Genomic DNA, 24019 nt, shown 5'->3' on the forward strand with positions numbered 1-24019 from the left:
AATTACTTGGGAACAGATTAAGTCAATCATGGTTATCATCGGTTGAGTCTCATGAAATTCCTTCAAGGTCACTTGGAACTCCTTGAAATGCTTTATCTTTCCCCTATTAGCAGATGATTGTGACATATGGACTATTCTAATTTTAGTCTCAGAGGGCCTAATAGTCTATTCTGGGATATGTTTTATAAAAAATGATCGTATTATAGCTCTTAATGAATTTCAGTAAAAACTAGTAGTTACCTCCTCCCTGGGGCAATCTACAGTACTAACCACAAAACCCATCCTGGGACCAGAAAGAAAAAATTGCTTGTATATTTTTCTGGAATATCTACAGTTAACTGTTAAAGTATGGAGACCGTTGTGCCAGAGATGTGATCTAATGCTCATAAAGAGCAGTTTTTTCCATAATGAGGAAGTACTTTATTTAATCGCAAACTAAACACCTAATGACTGTAACTGCAAAATCTGACAGGAGAGGAGCTAATTAAAGTAAGCCAGTAACTTTTTATTTTTACTAGAGGCCTCTCTGTATTGTTGTATATTACTGTATCATTACCTTTTATCTGTTCTGTGTAACTACAACACCTGAACAGGGTTAAGGAAAATGGGATTCAGTCTCTCCCCTCCTGTGTCCCACACCCCCCCCCAAAATATTATATTTCGAAATCTATCATATTTTATGGAGAAAAATATTTTTAAAATATTGACTTTCCAGAGCTATATGCTTTTGAAGTGTATTCATGTAACGTTTATGTGCTCATTGTTATGAACTCTTGTAAAACAATTTTTAAAATTTTTAATTATTATGGATGCATAATAGTTTATGGGGTATATGTGATATTTTCATACAAGCATACAATGAGTATTGATCAAATCAGGGTAACTGAGGTATCCAGCACCTCAAGCATTTATCTTATTTTGTGTGTGAAGAACATTTCACTTCCTCTCTTTTAGTTATTTTGAAATATGCAACAAATTATTGTGATACGTACAAAACAAAATATGACAGATTTTTTTAAATTCTATTTTCTTTTTTAAACCAGTCTGAAGCTCAAGAACTAACAACAGTCAAGATGTCTAAATTTGGTGGTGGTATTGGTGTACCTACTAAGGAGGAAAGACTGAAGGAAGCTGCTGAAATCCACTTGAGATTAGGACAAATTCAGAGATACTGTGAACTTATGGTTGAACTTGGAGAGGTAATGTGCTATGAAAGTGAAACTAATGAGTTTAACATAGTAGTCTAAATATTAAGAATATACTCAATTTTAAGTATTAAAAATAAAAAGCTCAGCACTTTGGAGGCCAAGGTGGGTGGATCACTTGAGCCCAGGAGTTCGATACTAGCCTGGGCAACATGGTAAAACCCACCTCTACAAAAAACACAAAAAATTAGACAGGCATGGTGGTGCACACTTGTAATCCCAACCTTGGGAAGCTAAGATGAGAGGATCAGTTGAGCCCAGGAGGCAGAGGTTGCAGTGAGCTATGATCATACCACTACACTCCAGCCTGGGCTACAGAAAGAGACCCTGTCTCAAAAAAAAAAAAAAAAAAAAAAAAAAAAAAGGTTGGGCGCAGTGGCTCGTGCCTGTAATCGCAACACTTTGGGAGGCCAAGTTGGGTGGACCACAAGGTCAGGAGATTGAGACCATCCTGGCCAACATGGTGAAACGCTGTCTCTGCTAAAAATACAAAAAAAAAAAAAAAAAAAAAACTGGCTGGGCGTGTGGTGCACACCTCTAGTCACAGCTACTTGGGAGGCTAAGGCAGGGGGAATCGCCTGAACCCAGGAGGTAGAGGTTGCAGGAAGCCGAGATCGTGCCACAGCACTCCAGCCTGGGTGACTCCATCTCAAAAAAAAAAAAGGAAAATAAATGTATATACCCTGTGCGCTGTCTCACACCTTCACACCTGTAAGCCTACCACTTTGGGAGGCCAAGGCAGAAGGATCCCTTAAGGACAGGAGCTCGAGATCAGCCTAGCCAACACGGAGAAACCCCGCCTCTACTAAAACTACAAAAATTAACCCAGCGTGGTGGCATGTGCCTGTAATCCCAGCTACTCAGGAAGCTGAGGCGGAGAATTGCTTGAACCTGGGAGGCGGAGGTTGCAGTGAGCCGAGATCACACCATTGCACTCTAGCCTGGCGACAGAGCAAGACTCCGTCTCAAAAAAAAAAAAAAAAAAGCTTGCTTTTTTACAGATCTAATTGATTCTCTATCAATCTGATATTAAGTGTAGACGTTAGGAGAGTAGTTATCAAAGTGTTCCAGGACAGCAGCATTAGCATCGCTGGGGATCCCTATGCATGTCTCACCTCAGACCTACAGAATCGGAAACTGGGGGGTTGGAGCCCAGCCATCTTACGTTTTCATACGCTCTCCGTGTTATTCTCTTGCATTCTGAAGTTTGAGAACTACCACCTTAGGCTGGAATCTTAACTTCTTACAAACAAACATAACAAACAAAAAACTATGTTGGCTAATTAGTTCACAGTAGAATCCCCTTGCTAATACTACTTGTCATAACTAAATCCCACACTGGCCAGAAAAAGGGTTTCTGCTGAATATCATCTGATAAAGGATGATGATTGTTTAATGGAGGACTAAATCAGCAAAACTGATTTTTACAAAAAGGTTAGGATGAATTGATGCTTTTGCTACCCTTTGGTAGATGGGTAGTGACTACAATGGAACACGGGAGAATGGGGCTTCTGTTTCTTGATCCTGGGTGTTGATTACATGGGCACATTCAGTTTGTGTAAACTGATTGTACCTTTCCCTTTTCTGTATGTGCATTTTAGTTCAGTGAAAATTCTTCCTTTCCCTGCCTCACCAAAACAATGGTTAGAATGGCATGGACTTATAGCTTATCATCTTTTAAAATGTTTAAGTTAGTTAATTGTGTAGCTCCAAAGCATAATATTAAGAATACTTGCAAATAATATAAAGTAAAACTAAGCAATATGGTTACATTAAAATAAATCAAAACTAAATTTAGCTCACCTTTTTACTTTCCACATACTTCAAGAAAACAATGAATTACTGCTTGACCCCAAATAATGTGCCATTTTAAAATGTTATTGAAAAGGCATTATAAATTTAAAAGTATTTTAATTTAGGAGCAATGTAAAAATTTTCCTTGTAAAGTAGTAAATATTTAACTAAAAGTTGCTTTTTTAAAGCACCACTACTGCAGAGAAGATCTATCAAAAGTCAAGGAGAAAAGGAATTAATAAATTTTGATAGAACAGTGTAATTCTTTATCTTTCTGAGTTTTATATTTGATTAAATATAATTGAAACTGCCTTTAACTCAAAGCCTATTTCAATCAGGTATCTGTTTGTGAAGCTTAATAATTTTATTGTTATGCAGGTTCATCAATGTACTTAAAATGATCCATAAAACTGTGCAAGTTGTTAGAAATATGGGTGTCCTAAGCTGGGCATGGTGGCTCATGCCTGTAATCCCAGCACTTTGGGAGGCTGAGTCAAGTGGATCACCTGAGGTCAAGAGTTCGAGAACAGCCCTGACAACATGGTGTAACCCTGTCTCTACCAAAAATACAAAAATTAGCTGGGCGTGGTGGTGGATGCCTGTAGTCCCAGCTACTTGGGAGGCTGAGGCAGGAGAATCACTTGAATCCAGCAGGCGGAGGTTGCAGTGAGCCAGGATCATTCCATTGCACTCCAGCCTGGGTGACAAGAGTGAAACTCCATCTCAAAAGAAAAAAGAAAAGAAAAGAAAAGAAATATGGGTGACCTTAGAATTATTCGTAATCACTTCCTTAGGAATGTTTTTTATTTGTTTAAGCTTAATACTGTGGGATTAGGTAAACATTTAATTTTTTTATTTATTAGACAAGTTTCTATTGAAAGAGTTTGTGGTGAATTCAAAGTTAATTTAATCTACATTCCAACTTCTTTCTTCCGTTAGAGACAGATTTCCCCTGAAAACATATTTTAAGATACCTTTTAGGTAACATGATTTTAAATATGTAGTATTAAAAATTGCCTGTTTAAAATTTAACATACTCTTTTCTGGTTAATTACCAATATTCTAGTGATAATTACAGTAGAACCCTAGTGTTTTGAAGAGCCTTAATTAGAATGAATTTTGATTCATGTAGTGATATTTCAGAAAATTTTCTTCTCAGTTCCACTCTAGACTGGAATTCAGTGAAATCTATATTTTCATATAACAGTAACAATCAGCCTTTATTAAACAATGAGCTTCTTCAACAGAAGTCCAATTTTTAAATATGAAGACAAGTATGAGTTAAATGAAGAAATGACAATAAATAAAATCTATTAAAATGAGTAGGAAAGGATAAAAGAGACATAGATGGTATATTTGTTCATGTAAGTAGCAGTGAAATAAAAATATTAATATTTTGAACACCATAGAACAAATTACTCTGGAGTTGTATTAGAAGATGAGTCAATATATTTTTCAAAGAACATATTTTAGTTACTATTTCTTTTCTCCTCTTCCTTTCTCTCCCTCAGTCTCTCCTTCCATTTTTCTCTTTCTTTCTCTCTGGGTTTAGGACTGGATTTTCCCTAAATAGTATAATTTTACATATTTTATTTTAAAATATTTTAATGTTTTAAAAATTTGTGGAAAATGGAATTAAAAGATAACAGTAAAAAATAAATATTTTTCTCAACTTCTTCAAGCTCCATCAAGTTAAAGACACTTTTGTAAGTGATGACACCAACCATTTAGTCCTTCCCTAAGGAGCTGAGGGGTTGTTGGAATTTAACCATGTCAATACAGTCTTTTTTACTTTGTCTTTTCTTTTGTTTTGTTTTGGGTTTTTTGAGATGAAGTCTCGCTCTGTTACCCAGACTGGAGTGCAGTGATGTCATCACGACTCACTGCAGCCTCGAACCCCTGGACTCAAGCAATCCACTCCACTCCGCCTCCCAAGTAGCTAGAACTACAAGTGTGCACCACCACACCTGGCTAATTAAAAAAAAAAAAAAATGTTTTGGTAGAGATGAGGGCCTTGCTGTGTTGCCCAGGCTGGCCTCAAACTCCTAGACTCAAACAGTCCTCCCACCTCAGCCTCCCAAAGCACTGGCTTTACAGGCATCAGGCACCATGCCCAGCTTCTTTTATATTATTAAGAGGGGTAAAATTAGTGCTCTTTAAAGATTTTTTTTAAGACTATGGAACAAAAAGAAGACAGAGGGTACCAAATCAGGACTCAAGAACTCTGTAATTTCTATATTATAAACAGGAATCTTTTTTAAGTGTCTTAAGAATTATACAGAGCAACCGAAATTAATATGCTCCTGCTCTTTTTGCCTTCTATTCTAGTGGGACAAAGCCCTGTCAGTTGCACCAGGGGTCTCTGTGAAATACTGGAAGAAGTTAATGCAGAGGTAAGGCAGAGAGGGTCCATGTTAAAATAGAAGCAGTATATAAATATGCAGTAGCTCTTGAGATTTCTTATTCTTATGTTGTCTTAAATAATAACTAAATTTTGTATCTACTGATACAGTAAATGAAATGAATCAGTTACAAATAATTTTGCTGTTCTTGAATTTGATTTGGCCTCTGATGAAGATAGCAGAAGGCAAATTTCCCCATGTCAATGGAGAGAAGGACAGATCAGCAAACATACTCACTGATTAATAAATTGGTATTGAAATACAAGTGGCAAGATTTCCTGAAGGTTAGCATAGGTTCGTGAAATACTATTCTATGAATTATCCCAAAAATCTCTGTAGGCACTAATTCCTGCCATTTCTTACCTGTGGATATGAGGAAGGCACTGATGATAAAGAAGGGTCTGAGCACTGAGGAAACTTAACTAAACATTCTTGTTTTAGAATGCAGTAAACCAACAAGATTTGCTCTCAAGTGTATTAGTTTCCTGGGGTTGCCATAAAAAAAAAAAAAATTACCATAAAATTGGTGGCCTAAAACAATAGAAATTTATTTTCTCACAGTTCTGGAGGCCAGAAGTCTGAATCAAGTTGTCAGCAAAGTTGGTTTTTACTGGAGGCTCTGAGAAAGAGTTAGTTCCATGCTTCTCTCTTGATGTCTGGTCGCCTGCAGTCCTTGGCATCTTGTGGATTTTTGATGCATCACTCCAGTCTCTCCCTTATCTTCCCATGGCATTATTCCCTGTGTGTCTCTGTGCCCAAATTTCCTCTTCTTATAAGTCATGAGTCATATTGGATTGAGGCCCTACCCTAATCCAGTATGACCCATATTACTTTAACTAATTACATCGGCTAAGACCCTGTTTCCATAAATGGTTACATTCACAAGTATTGTGGGTTAGGACTTCAACATATTGTTAGAGGGACACGTTTAAACCTACAACATATGATTATTCTCTGTTCTATTTTATTCTACTCTCTTCTATGCTATTTGTTCATTTAACAAATACTTACTTAATGCCTACTCTATGCCAATCACTGTGCTAAACTTACAGAGTACTATAAGTTACCTTGCTTCTGACGTTAAAAACAGAAATTTGGATTTTTCTTTTATGGAACATGGTTTAGTGGCAAAAAATCAACTGCTTCTTACAGACACAAGTAAAGATCAATCAAAGACTAAACATAAAATTCGGAAGGATTAACACATTTGCTGTGGGAAAGTAGACTGTTCCCAAGCACCTGCTCTCCCAACAGTAAGTGAAGCAACAGGCTGATTGTAGCCATCAGATTTTAGGCTCCCTCTCCTGAGCTTTAAGAATCCCCAGTGCTCTAAGTCCCTGTACCCTCACAGCACAATTGTGAATGTTACTGCTCTCACCAAATCCTTAAAGTCAAGTTAGCAGAGGATATTTATTTCACAAAACATTATTTCAATCTCAGCAAAAACTTAATGGAATTCCATTTAAGACCAAGGTGGAGTCACTCAGTGTTAATATTGCAGAATAAAAGTAAACGTAGTTTATATTCTACGTGATTATTGACACATTTTACTAGCATCTAGTCATATTAATATGCTACTACATTACTTTCTATGCTAGCTAGGTATCTATGAATTTAAAATGTGGTGTATCCTCAGATAAATTGGAACAAAGGAAACCTGACCAAGATTGGTGCATATGAACTGAGCTATAAAGAATACGTGGGAGATAACCAAGTGAAGAGGCTAGAGGAAGCATCCTAGGCTTAGGGAGCAGAATACAGGAACTCTGTGAAAGGAGACTGCTGTAGCTAGAGTGCAAGAGCCAGGGGGAAGTGATGCCAAGGGAGAGTAGGCACAAGCTAGAGGTTTTAGGGCACTGTAAATGTAGTAAGCTTTTTTTCCTTATCCTAAGAGGAACATAAGACATTAAAGGGTTTTAATTTTAAATAGGGTAGAAACTGATGTGACCAGTTCTTCATTTAGAATGTCTGCACAAGCTGAAATATCAAGAACAGATTAGAGAAGGTCAATAGCAGATATGAGGAGGCCAGTTAGAAGGCAATTAGAGTAGCTGAGTCAGGAGACAGCAGTAGCGTGGATGCCATATGTAGTGATGCGGGCACTGAGAGTAGTAGACAAATTTGATATGTCTAGGAGTTAAAATTAACTGGATTTGGTAATAGAGATGAGGAAGGTATCACAAAAAATTTTTAGGTTTTAGGTTTGAAAAACTGGATAGGAGCTGTTGCTAATCACTGGGATTTAAAAACAAACAACTAAAACAACAACAAAAGCAAAACCATTAGGAGAGGATTTGAATCAAACAGCACAAAAAAATCATTAGTTCTCTTTGGGCATGTTGAGCTTGAAGTTCCTTGTGATTTTGTGGTATTGTTCAATAGGCAGTCTTGATTTTGTAGCCCAAATAAGAAATCTGGATAACAAGGAGGTTATTGTTGATCTTAATAAGAGCTGTTTTGGTAGAAAGAAGGAGACTGAAGCAAGATTAGAATAGATTTAGTGGGGAAGGAAAAGGAGGAGGCAAATGAGAATATACAAAACTCTTCCAATTCTGTTTCATTTATCTTTGAAAGCCAACTCCTGATTTTCTCTGCCCCTTAGCCCATGTAGCTGCCAGAAAGTAGTCTCTCCACAACTCCTGCATTTGTACTTTATAGATCCAGCCATTCATCCAGATTGGCAGTCTCTCAAGCATAGTTTCAAATGCCCAGGGAAGTAGATCATTATTTGTAACCAGCTTGTTTCTAAACAGCTATAACAAGAAAATCAAAGTCACATAGTAAAAACATAGCTGTTGAGGAATACTTCGATGACCCTATGAAATTGGAGACTGTTAACAGTGAGCTGGCAAATATCATGAAAAATATTTTCCATTTTCGGCATGAAGAATATCTGCTACCCCTACCCAAAGATTAAAAATTGAATTCTGGTTTAATGCAAATGGTAGCATAAATTAAATAGACCAGGTTATTTTTTAAACAAAACTGAGGTTAAACATTGAGGGTAGAATTAACTAGGGGGTTAGTCATTGAGAAAATACTTGAGACTTAGATGAGAAGATATATACACACATACACAGAGAGAGGGAGAGAGATTGAGAGAGAGATGGGTGCAGAGAGACAGAGGCATATATGGAAACAGACACATGTGCACCCTTCACAGTCTCTAAGATTACCGTTCCCTTTCTCCCTTCACATGTCTGGAATATTATTTTTCTGTAATCTTCCCCACTTAGGGCACTTAAAACATTCTACATGTTATTGTTAATATTTATGTTTCTATATTCTCCTTCTTAGTGATTTTTAAGCTACTTGAGCTTCAAGGTTCTCTATTCATTGTTAATGCTTCCTAAAACAATTAAAATTATCTGTCTTTAACAATGTAGATACCCAAATATTTGCTTAATCCACCTGATATCCTATCACACATATCTTGTATAAAACATATTTTTGAATAGACTAATTGCCCATTTTAATAGATAAACTACATTGATTTTAAGATCTAAAATGTTCAGGCATATTTTATGTCCTGTTCTAAGGGCAAACAAATTCCTATAGTATTTATTATTTCATGTAACTTTTATCTGTCTTCCACATGTAATTTGATTATAAAATGTCTTTTTAAAAAGTGATATGCCAAAGGGGCTTATGAAATCTGCTACAAATTTTAGCCATACTTTCAGAAAATCTCAATTCACCTAAAAACCTTCAAAAAATATATTGTTTAAAAACTTGTCCTTATTTTATTAGGAGAGCTGACCAATTAATCCAGGAAGATAAGGATGATGTCATTCCATACTGCATAGCCATTGGTGATGTGAAAAAGCTGGTCCATTTTTTCATGTCAAGAGGTCGGCTTAAAGAAGCTCTGCTTGTTGCACAGGTAAAACCATGTGATTACACAAGTCACACACATGGATGGGGGAGCATGTAGAAGGGAGAAGACTGTGTTGAGTAGCTCACCCTTACCTAATTGACAAAGTCATAAAGGGTTTGGTTTCTGCCCTCCTTCCGGGCCTTCTTTCTCATCCTTTGAGAGCTTACTATTTTTGTTCTGAACACAGTGAACTTATTTTATTTTATTTTATTTTATTTTATTTTATTTTATTTTATTTTATTTTTGAGATGGAGTCTCGCTCTGTCACCCAGGCTGGAGTGCAATGGCACGATCTCAGCTCACCACAACCTCCACCTCCCGGGTTTAAGCGATTTCTCCTGCCCCAGCCCTAGCTGGGATTACAGGCACCCACCACTATGCCCAGCTAACATTTGTATTTTTAGTGGAGATGAGGTTTCATCATGTTGGCCAGGCTGGTCTCAAACTCCTGACCTCAGGTGATCCTCCCGCCTCAGCCATCCAAAGTGCTGGGATTACAGGCATGAGCCACCACACACAGCCAAACTTATTTTAGATCTGTAAACATATAAGCATCTCTGAACTCTAAACTTTTCACATGCTGCTGAATGTTATATACCATGCATTTGAACAACTTATTTTTAGTAATAATTCACTTGAAGCTTTTTTTTGCTACACACAATAACATCTCATTTGTCCTCAAATTCTAAGATTATCTCCAAATTATAGTATAAATTTCAAACATTAAGTATACTTTGCTCAGAATAATATTCTGAAATGTGTCAATTATCAACAATTAGCTAAAGAATAATTCAATCTTTAATTAAATCCTAGGCTGCTTGTGAAGGAAATATGCAGCCCTTACATGTTTCTGTGCCTAAAGGAGCTTCATATTCTGATGATATCTACAAGGAAGACTTTAATGAGTGAGTGATTTATTTGCTCTGGGTCCATATGTTTTATGGTTGTCTTCCCTTTAGGAATTTTCAAAGCCTCTATAATTCATCCTTCTTTGTATACTGAGGACTTGACTGCCTCAACCTTTCTCACCATGATCCAGTTCCGTTACAGCATCTACTCCTAGATGAATAGGAAAATTTCAGGCATGGAGACTCCGTTTATACACATTTTATATAGCTTTCTGAAAAGCAAAATGCATTTTACTAGAGAGATGGCAAGCAAGGCACCTAAACACTTACAAACTAATCAAACCTATTGGAGAGGACCAATGATGAAAATAAGGTAGACTACTTATTCATGTTTTATTCTAAAGTTAGTGTATATAAGTGTATATAAAGTTAGTGTATATAAGTTCACAGGAATATAGTTTATAATCCCATGACCCCAATATTGGTGTCTAGAATAACATTTGGTCATCTTTCAAAGAAGAAATCCTGATAAGTTATTTTAAAAAAGAAAAGGAAATTAGAATTTTTCAGCCCTCTAACCTTTTTTAATCCAATAGTCTGCCTTCCCCCATCCTTTCTATTTGCTCCTATTATTACCTCAGAAAATAGGATATTTAAACTTTTAAGACACTCGTCGAGTAGAAGAGGATCATGAAATGTTAAGCAAATAGTGTGTTGAGAATAATGTATTCTTGCCTGTGTCTTTACTGCCATTCTCTGCCATTTCTCAACTTGACATTTGAGAAAGCTAACACATGCTAGCTGTATTTCGGATACCACCTAAATTTTGAAAAATTTCAGTTCAACCTGTAATTCTTCTACACTTAACTTTCCCTGTGGCTGAGTCATAAATTGTCCAGTGCAGGATGGTAAGCTTTTAAAATCAGGTTTCTCTTCTGACATTTGTGAGGATAGAGGAAGGGAGAGGCGTATCAGACCATATACTTGTAAAGACCACTTTCCTGATTTATTTTTTTCTAAAAACAAGTCTTTAAAGCAAGCATGACAAGTTAAATTGTATTTGGTCTTTTTATCATACCTTTGAAAAAGTATTGGTTTGCTTTTATAATGGAATACTTGTGTTTATACAGAATACATACATTTTTTCTTTCTAGACTCCTGCACAAAGTCAGTAAAGAACTGGCAGAATGGTATTTTCAAGATGGTCGAGCAGTACTAGCCGCATGTTGCCATCTTGCCGTAGATAATATTGAGGTATGACATTTAAAACTGATTTATGCGAATGAAAAGTTTTTTAGATACGTCATGGTGTTTGAGAGGAAAAGATATGGTGACTTTCTGTGTGAGATCTGGTTTTGCATGCCTTCCAATTAAGTAATTACATTCCTAATTAGCACACATAAACTATGAGCTCTTGTTTTAAGTACACATAGACTATGAACTTTTGTTTTCTTTTATTTCTACCACAGGATACCTATTTGTAACAACCTTGTTTTAAACATTTCAACATATATGAGAGGCGCCATGTAGTAAAGGGAAGAATCACTGGACGTGGACCCAAAATATCTGAGTCTTTCCTGTCACATACTGACTTTGGGCACGTCATTTAACTCTCAGAATCTCAAATGTTTTCAATTCTAAAATTAACATATTAATACCTACCTTACCTATTTCACATATAGTTGTTAGGATTATAAGAAAAAAATACAAATGAAAGCACTTATTTTCCAGTGTATTATTCACAAGTTACAGGTTTAAAGTACCTTCCATTTGACTCTAATTTAATAAGCAAATGTTAATTAAAGATATAGATTCTATTGTGCATTTATCCTTAGATATATTGACTTTAGGAAGTAATAGATAACTGTAAAATCTTGAAGAAGCTCTTACAAATTTACATTTTTTGCTCGTCATCACTGGCCATCAGAGAAATGCAAATCAAAACCACAATGAGATACCATCTCACACCAGTTAGAATGGCAATCATTAAAAAGTCAGGAAACAACAGGTGCTGGAGAGGATGTGGAGAAATAGGAACACTTTTACACTGTTGGTGGGATTGTAAACTGGTTCAACCATTGTGGAAAACAGTATGGTGATTCCTCAAGGATCTAGAACTAGAAATACCATATGACCCAGCCTTCCCATTACTGGGTATATACCCAAAGGATTATAAATCATGCTGCTATAAAGACACATGCACACGTATGTTCATTGCCGCACTATTCACAATAGCAAAGACTTGGAATCAACCCAGATGTTCATCAGTGACAGACTGGATCAAGAAAATACGGCACATATACACCATGGAATACTATGCAGCCATAAAAAAGGATGAGTTTGTGTCCTTTGTAGGAACATGGATGCAGCTGGAAACCATCATTCTCAGCAAACTATCACAAGAACAGAAAACCAAACACCGCATGTTCTCACTCATAGGTGGGAATTGAACAATGAGATCACTTGGACTCTGGAAGGGGAACATCACACACTGGGGCCTATTATGGGGAAAGGGGAGAGGGGAGGGATGGCATTGAGAGTTATACCTGATGTAAATGACGAGTTGATGGGTGCTGACGAGTTGATGGGTGCAGCACACCAACATGGCACAAGTATACATATGTAACAAACCTGCATGTTGTGCACATGTACCCTAGAACTTGAAGTATAATAGAAAAGAAAAAAAAATTTACATTTTTTTCTGATATGGAGATTGAAGGACATATTGAGAATATCATAGAGTGTTATTAATTAAGTACAAAAATAGAACTAAGGGTTCTAAACTCCTTAATTCTGACCTGATAACATTTTCTGTATGTCTCAATAACTTTTCCATCTGAAAATTGCAATTACTCTTACATGACTACTTTATAGGGCTATTACAGTCAATATTTTCTAAGAACAATTGATTTATAGGTTAATACTGCTTTATCTGCTCTATGAGCTTGGAGGGGAGTGATGAACCTACCCAGCATCTGTGCAACTGAAGAAATTATTTTCTTATTGAGCAAGCTTGCTATGGCATACCTGATTCGCGGAAATGAACTGGAGCTGGCAGTCTGTGTGGGCACAGTACTCGGAGAGTCTGCAGCACCAGCAACCCACTATGCCCTAGAATTACTGGCGAGAAAGTGCATGATGATTTCAATATGGTAAGAATTTTAAAATTCAAAGAATAATTTCATAGTGATGGAATACATTTTTAAAACATTATAAATTCCATTTGATAAGATATGCATTGGGAGGATATACGATCACCTTGTTTATAAAGGATAAGATTATGGAAGGAAACAATGATATAACAATGTCATAATGATGAGAACTACCATGGTTATATAATGAAATCTGCCATGATCCATTCTCAAGTAGCCCAGTTGTAATTCCATAATGTTTCAAGCACTTAAAGTATCATGAGACAACAAAGGTGCTCTTCTTAAGATGATCAGAACACATATTCCCACATCTTAAAATTCTGCATATCTATACTTTTTCTTGTCAGATCTTGTGTCCTATTTCAAAGTTGGACAATAAAGTCACTTTTCTAATATAAAGCAGCAAGAAAAATGGTTTTGCTGGACACTTGAAACAGGACACCTCCCCCAGACTCTGGCAATACCCAAAGAAAGAGACCCTGGGAATTACCTGGCGTAGCCCGGAAATCCAGGCCAGAGCAATTCCAGCTCGTATCTGCGGAGCCCTGGCCTTAAGTCAAACAATCCATTGTTACAGAGGCTCTATTAGGAAATATGTGATTCTGTCATTCAGTAGATGTTTATGGAATAAAGATTATTTTAGATGTTTATCTTTTCTTTTTCTCAAATACTTAAGACCTCAAGAAGTTTTTAAATGAATTTATCAGGACTGTGACCTTTCCCCATTACAAATCCCATGCACACACACAGCACCCTTGAGGTGGAGCTATACAGATGACTATAACTACTGAAAATGACAGGTGGTAGTGATAATAACTAATGCTAACTAACACTTCTATACTGCTTACTCTGTGCCAAACACAATTTTAAGTGCTTTATATGTAAAACTTCACTAGGTTCCATGTGGTAGGTTTTGATTTTCCTGAGGTCGCAGTAAGTGATAGAGCCAAGATTCAAAGCTACATAAATCAGTTCTGAAGTTTGCATTGTTATCTATCACACTACTCAGGGTGAGCATCCCTAATCCAAAAATCTAATCTCCAAAGTGCTCCAAAATCCAAAACCTTTCAGGTGTTGACATGACAACCACAAGTGGAAAATTTCACACGTAAGTACTTAACACAAAAATTTGTTTAATGCACAAATTGTTAAAAATACTGTATAAAATTACCTTCAGGCTGTGTGTATAAGGTATATATGAAACATAAATACATTTTGTATTTAGACTTGGGTCCCACCCTTTAGATATCTTATTATGTATATGCAAATATTCTAAAATCCAAAAAAGTCTGAAATCTGAAACACGTTTGGTCCCAAGCGTTTCAGATGAGGGATATCCAACCTGTACCACTTTCTTATCTGCAGCCAACTCGGGAAAAAGAACAACACTTACATTCTTCTTTTTTGTCTGAATCTGAAGGTTTTATAGTGAATCGGGAATTTCAAAGTTGTTTTGATTTTTACATATATCTTACAGTAATGTAAGAGCTCCCTCCCCCCACTAAAATGTAGTAGCACCCTTCCATCAGTTTTAGACGTCAGTGTACTTAATGGTGAGTCTCCTCTGAGAGTATCTAGTTATCCCTCTATCAAGAGCTGTAACAGTCAATTACCTAGGGACTTGCCCTCATCTCAAAGCATGAAGCCTAATTCAAATTATTTATTCACGAAGATGGCTGATTTCATGCTAAAAGTCGTCATCAGATGAAAGGGGTTTTGTTTTTAAAAAGTGAAGGTAAAAAGCAGTAAAAGGGCCGAGCCCAGTGGCTCACACCTGTAATCCCAGCACTTTGGGAGGCCAAGGTGGGTGGATCACCTGAGGTCAAGAGTTCGAGACCAGCCTAGCCAACATGGTGAAACCCTATCTCTACTAAAAATACAAAAAAATAAAAAATAAAAAAAAATTAGCCAGGCATGGTGGCAGGCACCTGTAATACCACCTACTTGGGAGGCTGAGGCAGAAGAATCACTTGAACTCAGGAGATGGAGGGTGCAGTCAGCCAAGATCATGCCACTGCACTCCAGCCTGGGCAACAGGAGCGAAACGTCGTCTCAAGAAAAAAAAGAAAAAAAAATTGGCAGCAAAAGGGAAATACGTATACAGTTGACCCTTGAACAATATGAGAGTTAGGGGTGCCAACCCCCCAAGCAGTCCAAAATCCATCTATAACTTCCAACTCCCTCAAAACTTAACTACTAATAGCCTGCTGTTGACTGGAAGCCTTACGATAACATTAACAATTAACACATATTTTGTATCCTTTGTGTATTATATACTGTATTCTTACAATAAACTGGAGAATAGAAAATGTTGTTAAGAAAATGGGCGCGGTGGCTCAAGCCTGTAATCCCAGCACTTTGGGAGGCCGAGACGGGCGAATCACGAGGTCAGGAGATCGAAACCATCCTGGCTAACCCGGTGAAACCCCGTCTCTACTAAAAAATACAAAAAACTAGCCGGGCGAGGTGGCGGGCGCCTGTAGTCCCAGCTACTCGGGAGGCTGAGGCAGGAGAATGGCGTAAACCCGGGAGGCGGAGCTTGCAGTGAGCTAAGATCTGGCCGTTGCACTGCAGCCTGGGCAACAGAGCGAGACTCCCTCTCAAAAAAAAAAAAGAAAAAGAAAAGAAAATCATAAGGAAGAGAAATCTATTTCCTATGCATTAAGTGGAAGTGGGTCATCCTAAAGGTCTTCATCTACATCGTCTTCATACTTCAAACTCGTAACATTGTATGTTACATACTATGACTAAATATTTTTCAATTAACTATATGTCTTAGTTACTTTTAAGAAAAAACAAACTTACTCCTTGTAACACCCCCACCCCAACCATTCTTTTTAATATATCCATAGATAGATGTAACAGAAACTAGGAAACAGTTTAAATGTGGTGCTGATTAGCTTTGTTTTCAGGAGAAATCTGTGATCCTCCTGGCTAGTAGTAGAGCTGCACAGATTTTAAAAAACATAGCTACATCATTTATAAAGATGCGCATAATTTTTAAGCTATAAACACCTCATGTGTTTTACATTTACTGTAAGAGTCTATTTCTTCCTGATACTCATCGTATAATCATGGTATTCATATTTAATATTTTCTTTTAGCTTTCCATCTGTTGGATACAGGTATTATCTACTTTTATTTAAGAACATGTTCATTTAAAATGTATACACTCCTTTATTTTATTATTTGAATGCTTTCTCATATTAAGAAATATTTATCAACTATTTTCACATTGTTTTATAGTATGCCAATTCACATGTATAATTTACAGCACATAAAACCTGACTACAAAGTACTGAGAAAAGTTCCTATAATCACTCATGATTTTATAATTAAAAGTTGTACAATAAATGAAATGTGACTTCCTGCAATACCAAATAATAGCTAACTCAGCTAAGCAGAATGAAATACCTGTTCTGATAGTGAAATTTTATATTTTAGATCATTCAATTGGTCTAAATCATTTTTATATGTACATTTTTCCCCATTTGTGTACTGAATTCTCAAAAAAGGGTGAATTTGATTAAACATTGAAGGAAATTAGCTGGCCTTGCTAAAATTTCACCGTATGAAGATATAATTCTACATTAAGAAAGTCAAATTTTGTAGTTCATTGAAATTTGAGCAGAATTTTAGCACAGCTATTTTATACACAGTAAAAACAAATAATTTCTATATTTTCATGGACATTATTTAAAACTGCTATTAAATTTTGATAGGAGGAAACACATGACATCATTCATACATTTTAGCAAGAACAGCTAAACTACTCTTAACATGGAACCTGCCCAGTGTAATAGAAAATGTGGCAATTTGGAAAGATATTATGTATAATTTTTAAATGGCTAGGGGAAAATAATATGAAAAATTATTGTGATCTTTTAGCAGTTCTCTTTTGATATTATCTAGAAAATTATTTATTAGTAAAATGATGAGTTATCAAAATATTTTATGTAACAAACTTCACTAAAGTTTTTCTTATTCTAAAAACATTAAAGTAAGCCTAATTTAAAATATTACTATCCTGATAGTTTGTGATATGTGTGTATTTTTTATTTTTAGTAACATTTTGGATTTCATACCAGAACTTGCCAATTATCTCTATTCCTATTATATTCTTAATTAAGCACCTCTTAAGTTTTAAAAAGGAATCAATTTACTTAAATGACTAATATAGATTTTACTGATGTCTTCGCAAAGAAGATTAAGTGGGGTTTTACTCTCAGAGGCCTCAGCACACAGCTTTATAAATTCTTATGTGAAATATCACCTAATCTAAGGTCACCTATTCTGTGTGGCTATATATCAATTTCTTAAAAACAATATCTTGAATTATTGAAAGTTAGGTGTTTTCTCAGTTATGATGCATGCATTCATTAACTCCTCACTTAGTGATCTGAAGAGGATTTTACAGAAAATATTTTGATATAAATCTTCTAAGTACATACCATTTTATATTTTTAAAACCCTCTATTGCTTTACTCCACTGATTGAATCTTTAAAAAGTAAATAGGCTGGTCTCGGCAGCTCATGCCTGTAATCCCAACACTTTGGGAGGCCAAGGTGGGTGGATCACTTGAAGCCAGGAGTCTGAGATTAGCCTGGTCAACATGGTGAAACCCCATCTCTACTAAAAATACAAAAATTGCCCAGGCATGGTGGTGCACGCCTGTAATCCCAGCTGCTCAGGAGGCTGAGGCACAAGAATTGCTTGAACCCAGGAGGCAAAGGTTGCAGTGAGCTGAGATTGTGCCACTGCACTCCAGCCTGGGAGACAGAGGAAATGAGACTACGCCTCAAAAGAAAAAAAAAAAAAAGTAAATAAGAAAACTACATTTCCATCTTTAATTTCCACTTATCATTTAAGAAATATGTGGGATACCCAAAATTATGAACTTAAAATGACTCAGTATTCTACTGGTTTCACTGAGCTGGCTAATACAATTTGTCAATATTGACAAGCGTAATAAAAGTTGACGAGAGTTAACTTTCACAATTTTTGCTTTATAATTCACTCCAAAGAACATAGTCAAAACTACTTAACTGATTAGAGAATTATTCTGTAATAATAAAATTAATTCTAAGTGTGTTAAGACTCATGTATGTAAAGTTTAGTTTTTAATATTTCGGAATTTGTAAATATGTTTGCTGTTCATAACCTTTGGTTTGGGTAATCTGCATTTAGAGTAGTTTCATAATTACCTAGGTAATTAATAATGTTTGCATAAATTGAAAAGCAAGAACGATATATTATTTGAATTTCCTTTCTTTGAGATAGTTATGAATGTTATTTTTAAATCTTTTCCTCAATGAAGTGTCCCCTTTTGTTACATTAACAGGAATTTGGCAGCCGATCTTCTCCTGATGATTCCTGATAATGAACTACATTTAATAAAACTCTGTGCTTTCTACCCAGGATGTACTGAAGAGATAAATGACCTTCATGATAAGGTATGCTGATGATGTTAAATATTCTGGTTTGGAATGCAGTGCTATGATTTAATTAATTGTAGATTCAAGCAAATAGAGATGCATGCAGAGAAACAAATATATGGTCCCTTTGGGATACATATATGTACAACAAAAATGGCAACAATAAGAAATAACATTTCCTGAACTTCTGCTATGTGCTTGGCATTCTAAATCTTTACGTATATGTGTATCTTCATTCTCATAAAACTTTGAAAAGCAGGGGATAATTATACAAAGAAAACTTGGAGAGGGTAAAGAATTTACCCAAATTAGTTAGTGGCGGAGTGAGAATTTCAACTTCAGCAAGTCTAACTCCAAATCCCAAGTGTTTTCCACTGTACACTTTGCATCTTGAAGTATGTTGTAGGATAACTTTTGAAAATAGATAACTTAGAATCCTTAAAAAATTAATGAAATATAATGAAATTTACATGCATTTTTCTAAAGTGCCTTAAAAATACTCATCTGCAGAACATAGGAATCTGTACATCAATATTATATATAAAAACAACCAAAATGTTCAATAGGAAGATTATTTATATTAATTTACAGTACTTTTCTATATTTCAGTGCGATTAATCCGTTAAAAATCATGAAGCTCTATTTTTATTGGCATGATACATGGCTATGAAACAGTTAAATAGAAAGCAGATCATAAAACTATGCATATGCCATATGATTTTGGTTTGAAAATAACTGTGAATGTACATATTTATTTATGTTTATAGCATATTTAAAAAGATACCTACAGTTTCTTGTAAGAAAATGATAAGATATAAGTACAATATTTTCTCATCTTGAACCTCTAAAACAACAAAGTTTTGTTTCAATTATTTGAACCATGATTTTTTTATCCCTAGTGGGTGAGTAGCCCTATTCATTAAGCAGATATTTTCTGGGTTTTGTATTAATACAGATTGACCAAAAGTGTGTGAATGAGAATGTGTGGGCGGATATGTGTATGTGAATGTGTTTGTGTTGAGACAGGGAAAATACTTGTGAAAGAAGAAATGTTCAAAGTTACTAGTGGGTTGTGAGATGATGGGATATTTTAACTACTTTATACACTTTGTAGTCTGTGAATTATGTTTTTTAAAAAGCTGGGCTTTGTTTTTTTAGCATGACAACTAAAAACTAATTTATTTTGAAATTCAAATGCATATGAAAGAAAGTGGGAGTTTTTAAATTATACATTAACTGGTAGTGTTTGAATGTACACTAACAGATATCCTCTGAGGTAGAAGGTACAGATGTTAATATCAAGGCTCAGAGAGGCTAAATGACTTGTCTAAGCTTTAAGACTTAAGCTAATGACCTCAGTTATTATTTTCAGATTTTAAAGATACTTTCATAAATATATGCTCTTTATTCAAATACTTTCATTTATATCATTTAGGACAACTTTAATAAGAAAACCACACTAGTAATACTAGAAAAATTTAGTATGTGTACTATGTTTTTATTCCTATAAATTTTACTAACATTGTTGTCAAATCAATTATTTTCTTATTTATTTATTTATTTATTTATTTATTTATTCATTTATTTATTTTGAGACGGAATTTCGCTCTTGTTGCCCAGACTGGAGTGCAATGGCACGAGCTTGGATCACCGCATCCTCCACCTCCTGTGTTCAAGCGATTCTCCTGCCCCAGCCTCCTGAGTAACTGGGATTACAGGCGTGCACCATCACACCCAGCTAATTTTGTATTTTCCGTAGAGATGGGGGTTTCACGATGTTGGTCAGGCTGGTCTCGAACTCCTGACCTCAGGTGATCCACCCACCTCAGCCTCCCAAAGTGTTGGGATTACAGGCATGAATCACCGTGCCCTGCCAAATCGATTATTTTCTAATACAAGATACACACAGTAGAAGAATATATGCAGTTAGCTGCAACAGCTTTTAACGATAGGGGCTAGAATATTATTTACCTCGTCTTTTCATCACACATTCTAAAAGGATATAATTAGACTTTCTGGTCATACTTAATTAATATCTTTTTAGAAAGACTAGTGAGTGTGTGTGAAGGTGTTAATAACTCTGAACAATTTCACAAGTACAGATGCTCCTCGACTTACCATGGGGTTACAGTGAGTAAACCCATCGTAAGTCAAAAATATTCTAACTCAAAAATGCATTTACAACCTAACTTACCAAACATCATAGCTTAACCTAGCCTTCCTTAAACGTGCTCAGAACACTTACATTAGGCTACAGTTGGACAAGGTCATCTAGCACAAAGCCTATTTCATAATAATATCTCATGTAATTTAATGAATACTGTACAAAAAGTAAAAAACAGAATGGTTGTGTGGGTACTCAAAGTTACAGTTTCTGCTGAATGCATGTCGCTTTTGCACTACCATAAAGTCAAAACATAAGTTGGGGACTGTCTGTAACACTGAAAACTACATATTCACATATGATGTTTACTTATATAACTTTCAGAATTGTAAAATATATAGGATAAAAATTATAAGGTGATCATCTTACTCTTCTTCTTATAGTCTAGTTAAAAATGAAATGTAAATGGGAGTGATTTTTTATTTCCTCTATGCCATGAGCATATATCAAGGTGAAGAACCTATGTCTCTAGCCAAGCCCAGTACCTACCATAGAGTAGTTGCTTAGTAAATCCTACCATAGAGTAGTTGCTTAGTAAATAACTGGCATTTCATGAATAAGGATGGGGAAACAATATGAAATGTTCAATATACGAGAGCCCTGTTAATTCAGTTTGTTGTAATTTTTTTGAGAGATTGAGATGTAAAATGTTCATTTTACCTAATTTTTAAACAAGAAATATGAAATGATTGAATGAATGTATTAATAAATAAATTGACACAAACCATGAAACTATCCACATTGTTTAGATGTAAACTTGAACATTTAAGCTTCATCTATTATAAACACATCAGAATTGGATATAAAAGGTAACTTAATGCTTACCTACATTATAAGGAAGCAGACCAACTTACTTGAGAAAGGATCAGACACTCAGTTTTAACAGAAAAAGAATATTTTTAAATGGGGAATGTGGCTTTTTATTTTATAGTAATGAAATTTCATGGATGAAAAAATACCCATTTCATGGCATTTCAAAATGTCAAAGCTAAAAACTTTTAGAGCTTCTACATTTTTTTGTGTCTCTGAAATAAGGTTGCTTTGTTTCAAAAGCCAAGTGACGTTGAATTACAGTGTAGAGGTTATGTAATAATGCACACCCTTTATGTTTGGTGCATTTAATGTAGTTTTTGACAATGGTCAATATATTTTTTCTTAATTATAATTAAATTTTCTTAATTAGTTAATTTAATTAATATATTAATTAATTTCATCATTTGGGTGCTAAATTGCATTTGTAGGTACTAATTTCAGTATCACAATCAGGACAGTTTGCTTCTATTTCTTTTTTAGGTATTTGTGTGATGAAAAACTACTAACTCATTAGCTAATATCCCCACTTACTGTTTTTAGATCTTAAAGGTATTTTCATAAATATATTCTCTTAATTCAAATGATTTCATTTACATCTATTTTAGACAACTTTAATAAGAAAACCATACTAGGAAAGTTGAAAGTATTTTGTACCTACACTATTGCCTTTATCCCTGTGAATTTTAGTAACATTGTTTTCAAATCAATTATTTTCTAGTGTAAGCTACCCACAGTGGAAGAATGTATGCAGTTAGCTGAGACAGCCCATGCAGATGACAATATATTTGAAACTGTAAAATATTACTTGTTAAGTCAAGAACCTGAAAAAGCCCTTCCTATTGGTATTAGCTTTGTTAAAGGTAAGTAATTAGTTGGTAGTATAATTTAAAATATACTCATTTATTTGATCTTCATTTTCATATTGATGATCGTTTTAATTCATTTTTGCATTGCTGTAAAGAAGTACCTGAGGCTGGGTAATTTATAAAGGAAGTAGATTTACTGGCTCATAGTTCTGCAGGCTGTACCAGAAGCATGGCACTGGTATCTGCTCAGCTTCTGTGAGGCCTCAGGAAGCTTTTCATCGTGGCAGAAAGTGATACAGGAGCAGGCATATCACTTAGTGAGAGCAGGAGCAGAGAGAAGGAATGAAGAGAAGGAGGAAGGGAGGTGCCACACTCTTAAACAACCAGATCTCTTGTGGACTCAGAACAAGAATTCACTCATCACCAAGGGGATTGCACTAAGCCATTCATGAGGAATGCACCTCCTTAATCCAAACACCTCCCCACTCCAGCACTGGGGATTACATTTCAACATGAGCTCTAGAAAGGACCAGCATCCTAACTATATCAGTGATCAGCCTTAAAACCAAGAACTAGTCATCCTCAATTTAAAAAGGAGAGTGATGCTGATGTGAAATATGGCATCTCTTCCAATTTTATGGTATGGGGACCTGAGAGAGGATGAATAGGAAAATACTTGTGATCTAGAAAACAAAGAGGTAGGTAGTACTGACTCAGAAAATTCATCATATAAGTTAAAAAATGGATGAATAAATTTTGAGACTGTTATTTAATGAATCTCTCATCTGGTTTTATTTTTCCAGAATACATCAGTAGTTCGGACTGGACTTTGGATACCATATGCCCTGTTCTTGACCTATTAAGCTATATTCGTACTGAGAAATTGCTCTTGCATACATGTACTGAGTGAGTATTTCTTTCTGCAAAATATATAAGTGAATCTATGTGATAAATTTTAAAGTGGCTCCATTGTTTTTGGTATTCAGATCAGGAAATAGGATTATCTTGGACAGATAGCTACACTTGTAGAAAGAGTAGTGTATTTGTGTTTGTTATATTTTTAAGAAAAAAAGGTAGAGGTCAACTTTAAATAGAATATTAAATTTTAGTGGTCCACTTAATATCTGGTATGCGTATGTTTTTATATGTACACACACATACCTGGTTTAAAGAAAGCAAGTTCAAAGCTTTTGGACCTCAAGTCCGTAAGAAACTCATGGTCATATTTATTAAATATCCATTGTATGCAAAGCATCATACTGAGCTTGTGGGAAAGAAGTAAAAGGCTAGAAAGTACAAAATAGACATCATCCCTGGATTCAAGTCCTATTAAAAGACATTGTTATCTATATAACTAAAGCCGTTAGAGACTCTTATATAATTTACAAGAGAAACTTCGGGCTCTACTTGTTTTAAAGCCTGTATGGAAAAAATGATGCAGAAGCCTGGGCAACTGGCTAACTCCCTGTGTAAGAACTGCAGAAGGCATTCTTTGCCCTCTCCTAGAGTCGACACAGTATTC

General features: G+C 35.4%; 1 protein-coding gene across 9 annotated transcripts in view; it reads left to right on the forward strand.

The window, feature by feature from the left end:
* Positions 1–24019, forward strand: part of WDR17 (WD repeat domain 17) — a 115488-nt gene that overhangs the window by 82914 nt on the left and 8555 nt on the right. For 7 of the 9 annotated variants that reach the window (XM_008000300.3, XM_008000306.3, XM_008000314.3 and 4 more), the window contains 10 exons: positions 1044–1199; positions 5328–5392; positions 9152–9284; positions 10092–10183; positions 11281–11380; positions 13139–13278; positions 16383–16403; positions 18621–18732; positions 22410–22551; positions 23301–23403. In XM_008000300.3, coding sequence (XP_007998491.3) covers positions 1044–1199; positions 5328–5392; positions 9152–9284; positions 10092–10183; positions 11281–11380; positions 13139–13278; positions 16383–16403; positions 18621–18732; positions 22410–22551; positions 23301–23403 — 1064 coding nt within the window. The remainder of the gene's footprint in view (positions 1–1043; positions 1200–5327; positions 5393–9151; positions 9285–10091; positions 10184–11280; positions 11381–13138; positions 13279–16382; positions 16404–18620; positions 18733–22409; positions 22552–23300; positions 23404–24019) is intronic. The other 2 variants (XM_008000309.3, XM_008000303.3) reach the window with 1 other exon arrangement.

This window comes from Chlorocebus sabaeus, chromosome 7 (genome assembly GCF_047675955.1).
Source record: "Chlorocebus sabaeus isolate Y175 chromosome 7, mChlSab1.0.hap1, whole genome shotgun sequence".
In the NCBI taxonomy this organism is placed as follows: Eukaryota; Metazoa; Chordata; class Mammalia; order Primates; family Cercopithecidae; genus Chlorocebus; species Chlorocebus sabaeus.